Below are 14,375 nucleotides of genomic sequence, written 5' to 3'. Positions count from 1 at the left end.
CAATCCACTTGGTCGAAATGTTGCACCTCAGATCGGTCACAATGTTCAGGAGCGCTCTGTCGACTTATTTCCCGACACACATGAATCAACTGGTGATATCCGGTTTGAAAAATGTGGTATTGTTCTCCAATAACTTAAGCGACAGTTTGTCCGCATCCTTTAACTCTTTTCCTGACATTTCGGCAACGTTCCCGCACGGGGTGCACCACAGAACTGACACACGGTTATTTGTCACGCCTGGCTGAGAGAAGTGTGGCGACTGGCAGGCATGCGTTCGTGCCTATGCATTCACGGCTGTTTTGTTTACACGAGCCGTGACCACGGCCGAACTATTTTCACGCCTGTTATTAGATGTGGCACCACGCTAATGTAAACACCAGTCCTACTGATGTACTGACTTAGAGGGGCAAATATTTTGGTCATCTGAAACACCATTGCTGGGCCCACTGTGCAACCCCGACCTTGTTAGGGCCTTTGAAGGGGCCTTGACCATAATGCTAGAGCCATAACTCTCCTGACTGAGGCCCTCCTCATGTCTGTCAGCTCTGACCATACAGAAACGAAGATAAAGCATAATAACATAGCAGGATTCTTCTTCCTGCTCACAATTCCTACACACAGAGCTTTCCCAGAAGCCCACAACATGTAGGATCTGCCTCAGCGTACAGTGGCCAGCCAGCAGCCCTGTTACCAGCCTACCCCGTTTTTTGTCCAAGGCCAATAGGTCCCTAGACACTTAGTTGATGTGAAGGCGTTTCAGTGAATTTCATTGACTGCCTCATACTCCATGCAGCAGCCTAGTGTTCAGAGCGCCTCGGTATAGTGATGGACTTCGAGCTGGACGGTCGTGGTTCGATACCCTGTAGGTGCAAGAGACTGTTCTTTTCTCCACAGTGTCCAGTCTGGCTCTGGGGCCCAACCAACTTCTTATCCAGTGGGTACTGGGGTCTCTTTCTTCAGCAGTAAAGTGGCCAGTGCATGAAGCTGACCACTCCTATCTAGTACCAAGGTCAAGGATAGTGGATCTATACCTCCACTTCCCCATTTGTCACCATGGCGTGATACTTAATGGACAACTTTACCTTTTACTGTTCATGTTTGAAGCAGATATTTACAGACGTGTGACTGCTGTGTGTTACAGAAAACGTGGCTGTGTGATGGTGTGCAAGACTGCTCTCGAGGTGAAGACGAAGAGAAGTGTGAGGCTGTATGTGAGGAATCTCAATTCAGGTGTGGCAACATCAGTAGCAATGATTCAACGTCAACATCATCGAGATCGGCTATCACCTGCATCGGAAAGAAACATGTGTGTGATGGAAAGAAAGACTGTCCCAAGGGTGAAGGTAAGTCACATATCAGAGCACTGTAAGTGTTTCTGGAAGAGAGGTCTGATTTGGCATCAGTGTTCATGTCATGCAGTAATCTTTTAACTGGGTGTCTTTTGGGAGCTTGTAGTCTTCCATTTAGTGGGCATATTGAAACAGAAATTCAACCAATTTTAAAGTGTTCTGAAGATGGTACATAAATAAAAAAAAAAACCTGTGGTTTTAGTCCGCAAGTTAACTATACCGACTGAGCGACCGCCGCTTGTCGGCGAAGCTAGTGCCAACTGTAGCGGATAGAGGGTTAGCCGTTAGTTTCGGTTTTCTAGACCGAAGCTGATATTTCCTTGAAATAGCTCTTCAATTATTCTCACAAGGCTGAGGGAACCCTATTCTAGACCAACTACCTCTCATAAAATCTCGTAGCGCCGGGAATCGAACCCGGGACCTCTGGATCTGTAGCCAGGAACTCTGACCACTAGACCACAGGGGTGGTAGATGGTACATTAAACATATTATTACTGGATTTTTTAACTTTGTTCATTACCTTGCATTTTAAACAATACACAACGTTTTGGAAAATTTGGATCTATTAGGTCTTTACAGCTTGTTTTTGAAACGTTATGTTTTATTTGGAATAGCAGACAAGGGAAAAAGTTAAGGAGCCCAGTAATCCTCAGTTACATAACTTTTGCTTCTATAGATTTAGTTTTGAGTTCTTATATGATTTGTTTGTTTTGTTGTCAAGAATATTATAGAACCAGGAACTTTAAATGCATCTGAATATGTTGACATGACTGTTCTAGTCTGAGAATAACAGGGGCGTAGGGTACATGGATGTGGTGGAAGCATTGCTTCCCTATAGAAAAGCAACCAAGAACATTTCTGGCAATTTTTCAATTTCAAAAAAATATTTCATACTTCAAAATATTAATTAATCTGAGAACATATATTACATATAATGAGAATATTGCAAGTTTTAATGTGTTACATAGACAATTTATCAGGATAGATCAGTTATTTTCTTCCAAAATGCAGGGAAATTTAAACTGCAACACCCGCGGAAGCAGCAGGTCTTTCGCTTCCACCCTCCCCTGGGTTAACTGGCTGACTCAATGTCAGTGTTGTGTGTAAGTGAGCTATGCGCTATGGTATGCTACCAGCTTCGTGCTTCCAGCAATGTTGTCAGATGTAAGGCACAGTTTGCAGTAGAATAATCTGTGACCTTGCAGTTAAGCGTGCTTACTAGAAATTCGCAGAACCAGGATAGGTTGTCATCACTGGCTTTGATGAACATTGAAAAGTCCTTCCTAAACAAACTGCAGTCCAAACCCATTTTTCTAGATGAGGTTATTGATCTGTTTGCCAAGAAAAACAGAAGAATCGAGCTGAATTATAAACAATAAAGTAAGCATTAATTATATTCCAGGTTCACAGCCCTCTCATTTGATGGCTATAAAATTGTGTTGATAATTATGTGTTATTTTAATATATTACCTTAAATTTAGAATACATATTAAACTACTAGCTGTTTTCTTTTAAATAGAAGATAGAAACTATAGGATATGTAGAAAAAATTTATATACACGTATATAAAGTTGCTTCCCTGCTTTCGGTAGTCATGCTACGCCACTGGAGAATAATGTACATGAGAATTCCAGCCACGAGAGGGTGACATGACCCTTAACATTAACAAATCACACTGTTTAAATGTTAGATATGTGCTGTTTGTTAGCATCAGAAATCATCATCCACTGATGTTTCATAAGAATGGGTGACTTCCTTCACAAAGGTGCCATGCATACACATGACATGAACTAATGCCTGACATGGAACATTCTGTGGGCAGTTGACTTCTTGTATCAAAGTTATTTCACAGCTGGTGTCATCTCTCACCTTCTGATCACCATTTCATCATGTGCTCTCTGGGCCTCTAGCTTCCTTCACATTAATTAACAACTTTCTTCGATATTCTGTCTTATGTGCAACACTGTTTAAAATTTTGTTTAAAAGTTACTACATGTACACAATGGTGTCTTTTAAACTTGTTTTAAAAACCACATTGTACACTACATGTTTCAACTGTAATCGGTCATCATCAAGTGTTCTAAAACTGTTTGTGGAGACATCTGTGTTTGCATTTTGAGCTTCTAATGTTCGATGTGAAGTCCCATCACATATTCGTGTTTTTCGTCTTGCTCGGTGTTTCCTCCTGTTGTGTTGTGTGTTTAAACTACAAGTGTTTCATTCGCATATTCTGCATTAGCTGGACAACCATTTGCTTTCGTTACATTCTCATCATTCTAGAGAAGTCTGGTTTCATATTTGTTTGTCCCTCCTGTTTCAGTCAGTTATCAAGGATGTGAATAACATGTCAGCTTCTTGTTTCAGTGATACTGATTATGTGTCACCTTCCATCTCATGATGAAGCCTTTCCATTCTCCCTTACCATCTTGTAAGTACTGCTCTTGCATCTCTGCCCACTCTGTCTTCACTCTGCATTGCATACCTCATTTTGTCTTCTGTACATCATTTGTTTAACATTTGCTTCTTGATGCTCTCAAATGAAGCGTTGCCATGCAGAACTACCATGTAGCCCCACACCAGTTCATCCTTACGATGCTGCACACAAAGTGTTCTGTCAACTTCAGATACTCACATTAAGATTTAAATTAAATGGCAATTGTGATATATTTATAAAACACATGAAGCCTGCCGACATTTACTGCACGTGTCTGTACCATTTTGTGTTGAAGATGAACGGAACTGTCCTCGCAAGAAGGAGTGTGAGCTTGGAAGCAAGTGCCATCAGCAGTGTGTGACCCTGGCAAATGGAACTGATGCATGTAGCTGCCACACTGGCTACACATTAAACTCTGATGGGTACAGGTATGTGGACACTACACTACTTCATGTTGCAATGCCTGTGGCTACAGAAGTTTGACTTTGTGGGGTACGGGTCTGTGGACCACTCTGAAGACATGCATCTCTTTCTTCCCCTCATCCCATTTTATTCTGATAATATTCAGTGTTCAAATCAGCACAGAAGCATAATAAAGCATGGAGTAGGAGAACTGTCTGTAGAGTGTAATTAATACCCACTGATTAGCCTGACCAAGAATACCTGTGTCATAAACACATGAACATTATAAAATGGTAAACAGTAAAGTAAAAATGTAAAATTATTTCTCTACTTAATTCATTAACCACCATGGCATGAAGACGTGGGGCGTGTGTGGAAGAAAAGCTCCACCATTCTTGACCTTGGCACTAGATGGAGATGAGTGGTCAGCTTCACGCCATGTGAAATAGCTCCCAGCAACTATTGGATAGGAGGCTGGGTGAGCCCCAGTGCCAGTCGGGATGCTGTGGAGAAGAAAAAATTCTCTTACCACTACTAGGAATCAAACCCTAGCCATCCAGCCCATAGCCCATTGCTATACCTACTGAGCTATCTAACCTCACATCATAAAATGGGGGGAAGCAAGATTATGAAGGAAACAGAAACTGCAGTCTTCTGTGATGAGATGTGATGTACAAATTTTGATGTTTTCATAGTGCCAGCTGTTCAGATTGTTTTCTTCTGGGCTGTGACATCATTTGTAGTCTTGTAGGAGGATAAAGATGTTTCAGCCGAACATACTTCTGTGGTAGACGATGATGATGATGGTGTATGACACTCAGAATTACTGGGTTTTCAGACCTCATTCATCGTCCAGTATTCTAACAAAACTAGTAGAACACAATGTTTCAGAAACTGGATCTCCTTCTGTCCTCAGGTGCATGAAGAGACATCTATTCTGTTGGGTCCCTTGGAAAGAACTAACCTCAATCACTGAACCTCCCACTCCAGTTTCTGAAATGCTGCATTCTACTAGGTTTTGAGAATAAGGGACAAGGGACAAAGTCCAAAAACCCAGTAATTCTAAGTGATATGTATGTGGCCCTAAGAGAACCATTTTCATGCTCAGCTGTTCTTAATGACCTTGACCAGGCTCCACTTCCTCTCTGGCTGATCTGCATGACCATCTTTCTTGCAGCCTACATACACACAGTTTAGACACTTGAACCCTGAAGATTTAGGCAATATGTTCCTACAAAACTTTGGTACCTATCTACAATGCTACATTTCATATGTGGTAACCATCTGCCACTACTACAGCATCACATCAGAGATGATTCACAGTTGTAAGAACCTCAGATACAATAAAGTAAATGTACAAAAAAGGAGTGTAGTGCAAGTTTCTGTGTATATTTCTTGTATTGTTAGTTGGGAGTTTGATAGGACATCATTTTATGTGATGGACAGTAGTTTGTACAGTGAAACAAACCTTCATTTAATACTCAATGTAAGGTTTTCTTTCATTAATATTCGATTTCAGTGATCCTAAATCAATGAATTCAGCATTAAATTGCCTTCATTTAAGCCTCTAATACAGCATTGTTTTAATGTGCAGCTGTCGAGATATTGACGAGTGCCTGTACGAGACAGGCCCAGTGTGTAGCCAGAGATGTAAAAACATAGTTGGCTCGTTTACTTGCGGTTGTATGACTGGCTACATTCTCCGCCCTGATGGCCGTACGTGTAAGGCTCTTGGTGCTGCTCCAACCCTTCTCTTTGCTAACAGAGTAGATATAAGACAAGTAAGTAAGTGCGTTACTGTCTTTCAGAATGTTCAACTCTTTGTCTGTTCACCAGAAATATGGTAGACATTTAGTGTAGTTGCATGACTGTACAGATTTTATTTCAAATCTACATTTCAAAATGAAATCTGACATTTCAACACATAAAGTACTATATTTCATCACCCTGTTGTACTGGTCAATCGATTGATTCACATGGCAATCTCATAGGTGTAACTTCTTCTTGTGAATGTAGACTGGTGGTGCGCTACACTGTCGCACATTATAGCTGTTTCTTCTGAAACATGTTTTGACATTAGAAGATCATCATTGGGTAGATTATTTACATAATTGCTGTGCTTCATTTTAGTTAGTTCACTGTTCTAAAACATTGTTAAAATTCATTTAAAATCTAAATTATTTTTCAATTTTGTTAAAATTAGTTAAAACCTTTATGCTCTCCCAATTATGTTGCAGAAGAAACAAATATAATATGTGACAATGTAACACACAACAAGAAGTTGCACCCGCAAGGCTGCTCTTGCAAGTTAAATGCTTATCACATACAAGTTTAACTTCTGTATGTTGCACTGTTCATGCAGATTAGCCTCAACAGTGCCAAGTATACAGCCTTACTGAAAGGGCTGCACAACGCAATTGCTTTGGATTATCACTACAAGAAAGGACTGATCTACTGGTCTGATGTCTCTATGGATGTCATCAGAAGAGCCACACTGAATGGAACAGGGGCTTTTGGTAAGTAATGCACAAGCCTGCTATGATTGGACCAAATAAAAGCAACAAACATGTAACAAAGAACACTTTTATAAGTTTTAGGATAGCTCAGTCAGTACAGCAACTAGCCTACAGGCTGCATGGCTGAGGAATCAGTGTTTGATTCCTGGGAAGGGTAAGAGATTCTTTTCTTTTTTGCAATGACCAAACTGGTTCTGGACCCTACCCAACCGGCTATACATTGGGTACTGTGGGCTGTTTCCCCGGGGGGTGAAGAAGTAGGAACATGAAGCTGACCACTCACCTCCATCCAGTGCTGAGGTCAAGAATGGTGGAGCTATACCTACATTCCCCCATACATCTTCATAGCGTGGTGTTTAACTAATTAATTAAGCCTAGGGAAAAATTTATCTTTTTAGTACCACCAGCATAAATTGAAGTAATAAAAATCGCTTAACTCTTAACAACATTCTCACTGAGTTCACCAGCATAGAGATAATGTCCCAGACTGACATACAGGAGGTAAAGGTAAAGGTAAAGGTAAAGTTGTCTCTGTGCTTAACTACTTAACCACTATGCCATGAAGACATATGGGGGAGTGGATGTATTCTTGACCTTAGCACTAGTTGGAGGTGAGTGGTCAGCTTCACCTTGGGAGAAAGAGCTCCTGGTACCCATTTGATAGGAGACTGGGTGGGCCCCAGAGCTGGTCTGGACAAAATGGAGAAGTGAAAATTCTTGACCCTACCAGAACTTGAACTTTGACCCCTCGGTCTTACAGCCTGTAGCCACTCGCTACACTGACCGAGCTATCCTGGCTGTGCTCAGTTTAAATCTCATTCAGGATGACAGATATCCTGATAGGTTTTTTGTGGTTTAACTCGGTCCCTGTAGGAAAATATTGCTTCCTTCCATCACTTTTTAAATCCATTACCATTTGACACTATACAATCCAGTTACTGATAAGGTCATAAAATAACCCACAAAAGAGAGGACTAAATATTACCATGTCTAATCTGTTTGCTACATATGAGATGTGAAGCACTTGTAGCATGCACAGAAGAGATAAATACATTATAATTTTGAGTTGGAAAAACTGAATGGAAGAAAACCATCTGGCAGAAATAAGCTGGATAAGAGGACAACTTTGGGACAAAGGAAAAAGGCTGTGAGGATGTGGACTGGATTACAGTCACATAGTGTAGTGGGTTGTTGTGTGTGTAGTAGTGAATATTCAGGTTCCATAAGAGGGAGGAAATTCCTTGACAAGCAAAGTGAGTGTCAGTTGCTCAAGAGTGACCCTGTTCCAAGCAGTTAGTTATTTCTTTTGTAACCTGTGTGGACCCCAGATCCAGTCTGGATGCTGTGGAGAAGAGAAAATCTCTTGCACATGCCTGGAATTGAACTCTCATCCCTTGATTGTGCAATATATTGATCAAGCAGTCACAGACACAACAAGAGGTGGTCCTCTAATTTAGGGATTGGGAATGGAGTAAACAACCCTTCACCATAAAAATAAAGTCTGAGGTTGCAAATCTTTTTTTGAATATTGTGTTACAATTTTATGAAATTATTGCTACATATGCTCCAAGACTTTCAGACTAAGACATAAAAGATATATGATATAAATNGTTTGGAACACAGGAAAAAAAAATCTAGTATATGTTAATGTATGGATTTATGATGGATATTTTACTACTTTTGTGAAATCCTTACTATTTATGTGAAATTGAATTGTGCATGTATATATGTATTGTATGATTTTTGACAAATTCCACATCCGGTAGGTCATCTGACTAACTCATGGATCTATGGAATGCTATGTATGTATGTATGTAATGCTTACACATTCTGTACTGACAGATGTGATTCGCTGGGGTCTGGAAAGTCCAGGTGGAATTGCAATTGACTGGATTCATGACACCATCTTCTGGACAGATTCTGGGACACGTCGCGTGGAAGTAGCGACCTTGGATGGAAGACTGCGTGTCATTATTGCTTCTAGTGATCTGGACAAGCCACGAGCTATTGCGGTTCATCCTGGGGAAGCCTTTATCTTCTGGACAGACTGGGGTATGTATGGAGTTCATTATTTAACACTTTCCATGCTGAATTAAATTAAAAAAAAAGAAGAAAAACATTGGAGAACAAATCTGTATGAATATAAAAAGCACATCTTATGAAGTCATGTGATTTGTATTTTAAATATTTTTTGATAAGATAAAACTTTAGTATCTGGGAATAGGGGATTTAAATCTCCCTATTCCAGGAGCTTAACCATCAGGTCTTAATTCAGGGGAACAGTATTAGTGCTGAGAAAAGTGTGGTGTTCATTTGTCTGAACAGCAAGCATGTGCAGTTATGTTAGAGTAACATAAATAGAATGAAGGTAACTACATAACATATCATAACATAACACAAGGGAAAATATACATTTGTTAACTGTAATATATGCACTGTGGATTGACACTGTCAGCAATACAATTGTGTATGTAATAAGTGAACAGGACAGCTAATAGCAAACACTGTGGTCAAGCAGGCAGCACTCTTGCTTTGTATTCAGGGGGCCTGTGTTCGACTCTCAGGCTGGAAACTAGCTATTCTGATTGAGGTCCTTTGTAGTCCTCATCACTGCCTCTAGGAAAATGCTGGGATGGTACCTCAATGAAGCCACAGCTGCTTCCTTACAGATCCTTTCCAATTCATTATTCATCTGTCATCTTACAGTTTGAAGCAATAAAGTCTAGAGATTGACAGTTTCTTAAAATAATGCATAAAAACTGCAACGATTTGAAATGTATGTGTGTAGAGAAATGAAACTGAATCCAGTGAAAAGACAGTGGCAAACTGTTCTGTTACTGACTGAGATTTTGTCAGTCTTACATATGAAATTTGATGAGAAATTATTTGCCCTCCTGGTGGTATCTACATGAAGACATGAGCTAAGTCACTATGGCCAACACCTTTTCCAAAAAAATTTGAAGATACTGATGTACAGCATACTGAGATAAGAGAAGGTATTTGATAAAGCTGAAGCGTGAACCAGTCCCATTCCTGAGCTGCATTCACTACCTGGAAGCCACAAAATTCATAACTACAATGATATATATACATGACCCCCTAACAAACTGTCAACAAAGTGTCATGTGTAATCTTGTCTGTTACTTCATTCAACACCATCTTTTCAAATTCTAAATTGCATAGAAACTGGTGAATACATCAGTGAACCTTCAGACTCCACAAGAGGGGAAAAATTTCTTAACTAGTTGAGCAATTATCAGCTTCTCAGAGGCTGTTCTCCTTGAAGTTAAACAAGCAGAAATATCCATTCTACATATATAATGTCTTCTCCTTCCTGGTCAGTATCACAGTATATAGCAGCAAAAACTTTTTAATGACTGAATAACATAACGAGATAAAAAGCTGAGGCAAAGCTATCCCTGTAACAGGCCCTGGAGGCCCATAGGGTTGTGAGATGTTGAGGGTCCCACATTATGTCTAGACAATCGGCTCACAGATGGTGGTGAGGTTGTCAGCCTTATGCACCACCCCAGGAAGATTCCTGGTACTCATTTGTGTTGGCAGCTGAGTCAACCCCAGGGCCATAGTGTGGATGGAAGGATTAGGTCAATTGAAGAAATCCACCTCATTGGGTCTCGAACCCACAACCTTCAAGCTTGTAGCATAGTGCCTCAGCTAACTATGCTACCGTGTGCCCCATTAAGAAGCTGAAGTATGCACATATCACCCTACCATTCAACACTTTACTGTCTACCGACTGACATCATAAAATATCCCCACCCTCAAAAGAAGATCAACTGAGCTACATAAATCAGCGTTCTTGTATATGTAATATTTTCTGCCCCTCCACACAAATTGAGGGAGTGCCTTAAAATCAGCCACAACCACTTCCTTCCACATGTTTATACCATTTTGTCATTCATAATCATCCTATAATTCAATGCTTCATTAATATATGCAGTTGAAATGCATCATTAAATAACCACAGAACTGACTAATTAACAGCAACATAATTATTTCCCTGCAATTTCAGGCCCAGTTCCAAAGATTGAACGAGCAGAGATGGATGGCAGCAACAGAGTGGCTATTGTCACGGAGTCCCTGTTCTGGCCTAACGGTTTGTGCCTTGATTACACAATGAATCGAATCTACTGGGCTGATGCCAAACACCACGTCATCGAATCATCAAATTTTGATGGGAAGGACAGAAAGAAGGTATGAAGAGAGAGACTGGCGATACTAGAGGCAAGTGCCTGCAGTTGTTGTGCCCAAACAATGCCATGAAGCAAATTTTTACTTTTCTGGTGTGTTTAAAGGACATTAAGACAACTGCATTCATTATTCACCCAAGTTCAGCACCTCCTTGTATAGTATTTTTACTTTAAAATGGGAGTAATTGTGGGGTTTTCACTTTATTATATAAAAGAGGTCATACTCGTATAAGAAAGAAATGTGATAATATTGGAATTTTAAAATATGTATGAGTTAGTGTGAAACTTGGTCACCCACAGAGATGAACAGACTGAGAACATTTGAGAACAGAGTGCTGCGGACACAAGGTTAACTCTGCTTAAGCTTGCTTTAAGACTGATGTTGCTTGATCTCATATGGTTTACCGACACAAAGGTATGGCGGTTCATTTTTATTTCACCGAACCATGGAGAGGAGCCATTCCTGTAGTACCATTCAAAGTAGCTTTTTTCTCTGTCCCAGTTGGTGTTTTGACAGAAACTGTGAATTGTTTTCTACCTTTCTTCTTCCACTGGGTTTTATGGTTGGGCTCTTGTGAACGAGATTATGAACTTTTCTTTCAATAAAATACTGATAATTTCTAGAGCAGCTGAGTAACAGTTAACCTCTGAAGAAGACTTGGCTCCATGGAGGTAGTTATCGGTAGTGTGAGTGCTCTGGTCTGGCTAGGACTGCACCAGAAAACCACGGAAACTGCAGGAATGTAAGAAATATTTTCTCTGGTCCATTTAGTACAAGCTGTGGTGTTTTCTTTTGAATCAAAACTTCTGTGGTATTGAATGGCAAGTTGTAAAGAATTATTATCATAATATTGACATTAAAGTTGTTTCAACATGAACATTATTTCAGGTGATCAGTAAAGGACTGCCACATCCATTTGCATTGACAATATTTGAGGACGCAATTTACTGGACAGACTGGCATACGAAGAGCATTTCCACTGTCAATAAAATCACTGGAACGGGCTTCATGACAATACATTCAGGACTTCACTTTCCCATGGACATCCACAGGTAAGTGCAGAGAAGAATGCAATTTTTGATGTAAAAAAAAGTCAAGTTGTTCCTGTGTTTAATTATGCACCACACTGTGAAGATATACTGTATTACACATCTTTTCCTGTTGTCAAAATTGGGGTGTACCTTAAATTCGAGGAACATGCACCTTTTTAATTTCTTTCCCAAAACCCACATTCAAAAATTAGGTGCGTCTTAAATTTGTGGGTGTCACATATTCAAAGTAATATGGCATGTGGGAGTGGAGGTAACTCCAGACACTTAACCTTGGCACTACATGGGATGAGTGCCAGCTTCATGCTGCTGCTGCTTTCTCCCTGGTGGGGAGGAGCCTCCGGTACTCATTTGATAGGAGATTGTGTGGGCCTTGACCATATACAGCAATACCTCGCATAGTCCGCGTAATTGGTTCCGCCAATATCCTCGACTGTTTGAAACCGGAATAATTGAGGAACTAAATACATACATACAAAAAATGATAAATGGTGCCCCCCAAAAAATTCCATTTTTCAATAAATAAAACACGATTAATAAATTCAAATGTCTTTATATAGAAGATAATTTTTAAAAATTCATGTTTTTTGCAATTCATTTTTTATTGTCTAAAAATTGCAATAATGATGTCTGCACATTTTTCTTCTTTGGCCTTTTCTCTTCATACATTTCTTTGTAGCAACGAATTGCATTGCTTATCGTTTGGCGAATTGTAAGGCTACGTTCAATATTGGAATCAACTTCCATAATATGCTCTGACAAGGTTTCAACCATTCCAATAATTTTTGATAGTTGTTAAGCTGTTAATTCTCATGCAGGCACTTCAACACAGTCGTCATTGTCTAAGTTGTCCTCCCGTTCTTTCCATACTGCCCTCATATTGCTTGCCATTAATTCATGCCGTGCTTCGCCTATATTTTCGATAACATTCCTGATGTTGTAGCTCTTCCAAAATTCCGTGAAATTAGTGCTCTCCCCACCTCCTCCAGTGATAGGTGTCAGAGCTCAAGAGCAAATGACCCGAGCATGGGTACATATATATACAACGGGGAACCCCAGAAAAAATTGAAATATATATTGTATCGCATAACTTAAAACCACATAAAAATAAACAGAACAAAACGAGACTTGACTGTATAAAGGGAAAAAAACCGATCATTTATGTATTACAATAATTTTGTGTACTAATTTTTTGTAATTTATATTTATTTTGCTCAATTAAAATTTAGTTTGTTTTGAAATTTTCAAACCGGACTATAGTGAATCTGGACTGATTGAAGCTGGACTATGCGAGGTATTGCTGTATACTGTTATAGGTGAATATTGAAGTTTTGCAGGAAGATGCTGCCTCCATCTTCAGGGTGGAAATATGCAAGATGAAGAAAGCATGCTGCAATGAAAGTGGTCACTCTGACCCAGAGTAGGGGGGATAGGAAAAGGAGCCCATTCTGGGCCAATGGAAATGATGGTATGGAAAACAATACCTTTCTGGAGTTCAGTATGGCTTTTGTCATAGGAGTGACACTGAAGATGGGGGTAACATGTCCCTCTGAAGCGTCAGTATTCGTCTACAAGTCTACATGGTGTTATAACACAGAACACCTGAGAAAACCCAGAAACTTAAATCTAGGTTCATAAAATCTGTTCAGCAACTTCACTTACTGAAGAAAGTTGTCTTCTGGGTTTAGGCACCGTGTATTCTTCGTTTTGGCCGACGTTTCGGAGGAACGTAGCGCCTCCATCTTCAGAGCAGTTGAATAGCTGCGGAGAGCAGTAGCTGTGGTGATAGGATGTGGAAGGTGCTGCTTATATACGAAGTAGGCAGGGGGGGGGGTTAGGGAGAACGGACCAATGGGAGCAGTGGAGAGCGATTAAGGCCATATATGGTGTGTGACTAAGGGAGAGGGGGAAACGGCCAGTGAGTACAGGAAACTGAGGTCAATAGCACTAGGAAGTGCGGTAGTCAAGAAAAACCGGTAGGTTGAGGACAGGCTATTGACGTCAATGACATGACGAAGAACTGGTGTGGCTAGTAGGATTCTCTTGAGGGAAAGGATGTTTCACGTCTGTCGAGATTGTTGAGAGCGATAAAGACCATATGATGTGTACTAAGTAGGGGGGGGACGGCCAGTAAATCCAGGAACTTGAGGTCAATAGCACTAGGAAGTGCGGTAGGCAAGAAGAACTAGTTGGTTGGGGACAGGCTACTGACGTCAATGACATGATACCTGGGGACAGGCTACTGACGTCATTGATATGGCGAAGAATTGGAGTGGCTTGTTGTATTTCTCTTGAGGCAAGAGATGAGTGGCTTCCATGACTTGTTGAGACTGAACCCTGTTTCCTTGTTCATGTTGTTCGGATGGAGCTCAATCTCAACGGCCTCCAGGATTATGCGATCTAGATAACGGCT

The 14,375-nt window shown here is 40.3% G+C and overlaps 1 protein-coding gene across 2 annotated transcripts in view; it reads left to right on the top strand.

The window, feature by feature from the left end:
* LOC111861409 (low-density lipoprotein receptor-related protein 4) overlaps nt 1-14,375 on the top strand; it is an 88,343-nt gene that overhangs the window by 46,492 nt on the left and 27,476 nt on the right. For both annotated transcript variants that reach the window (XM_023845948.2, XM_033750301.1), the window contains exons 7-13: nt 1,142-1,343; nt 4,079-4,211; nt 5,780-5,966; nt 6,548-6,701; nt 8,544-8,753; nt 10,735-10,916; nt 11,802-11,965. In XM_023845948.2, the coding sequence (XP_023701716.1) occupies nt 1,142-1,343; nt 4,079-4,211; nt 5,780-5,966; nt 6,548-6,701; nt 8,544-8,753; nt 10,735-10,916; nt 11,802-11,965 (1,232 nt within the window). The remainder of the gene's footprint in view (nt 1-1,141; nt 1,344-4,078; nt 4,212-5,779; nt 5,967-6,547; nt 6,702-8,543; nt 8,754-10,734; nt 10,917-11,801; nt 11,966-14,375) is intronic.

The sequence above is a fragment of the Cryptotermes secundus genome, unplaced genomic scaffold (genome assembly GCF_002891405.2).
Source record: "Cryptotermes secundus unplaced genomic scaffold, Csec_1.0 scaffold289, whole genome shotgun sequence".
In the NCBI taxonomy this organism is placed as follows: Eukaryota; Metazoa; Arthropoda; class Insecta; order Blattodea; family Kalotermitidae; genus Cryptotermes; species Cryptotermes secundus.
This window is presented reverse-complemented; position numbering and strand designations above follow the sequence as displayed.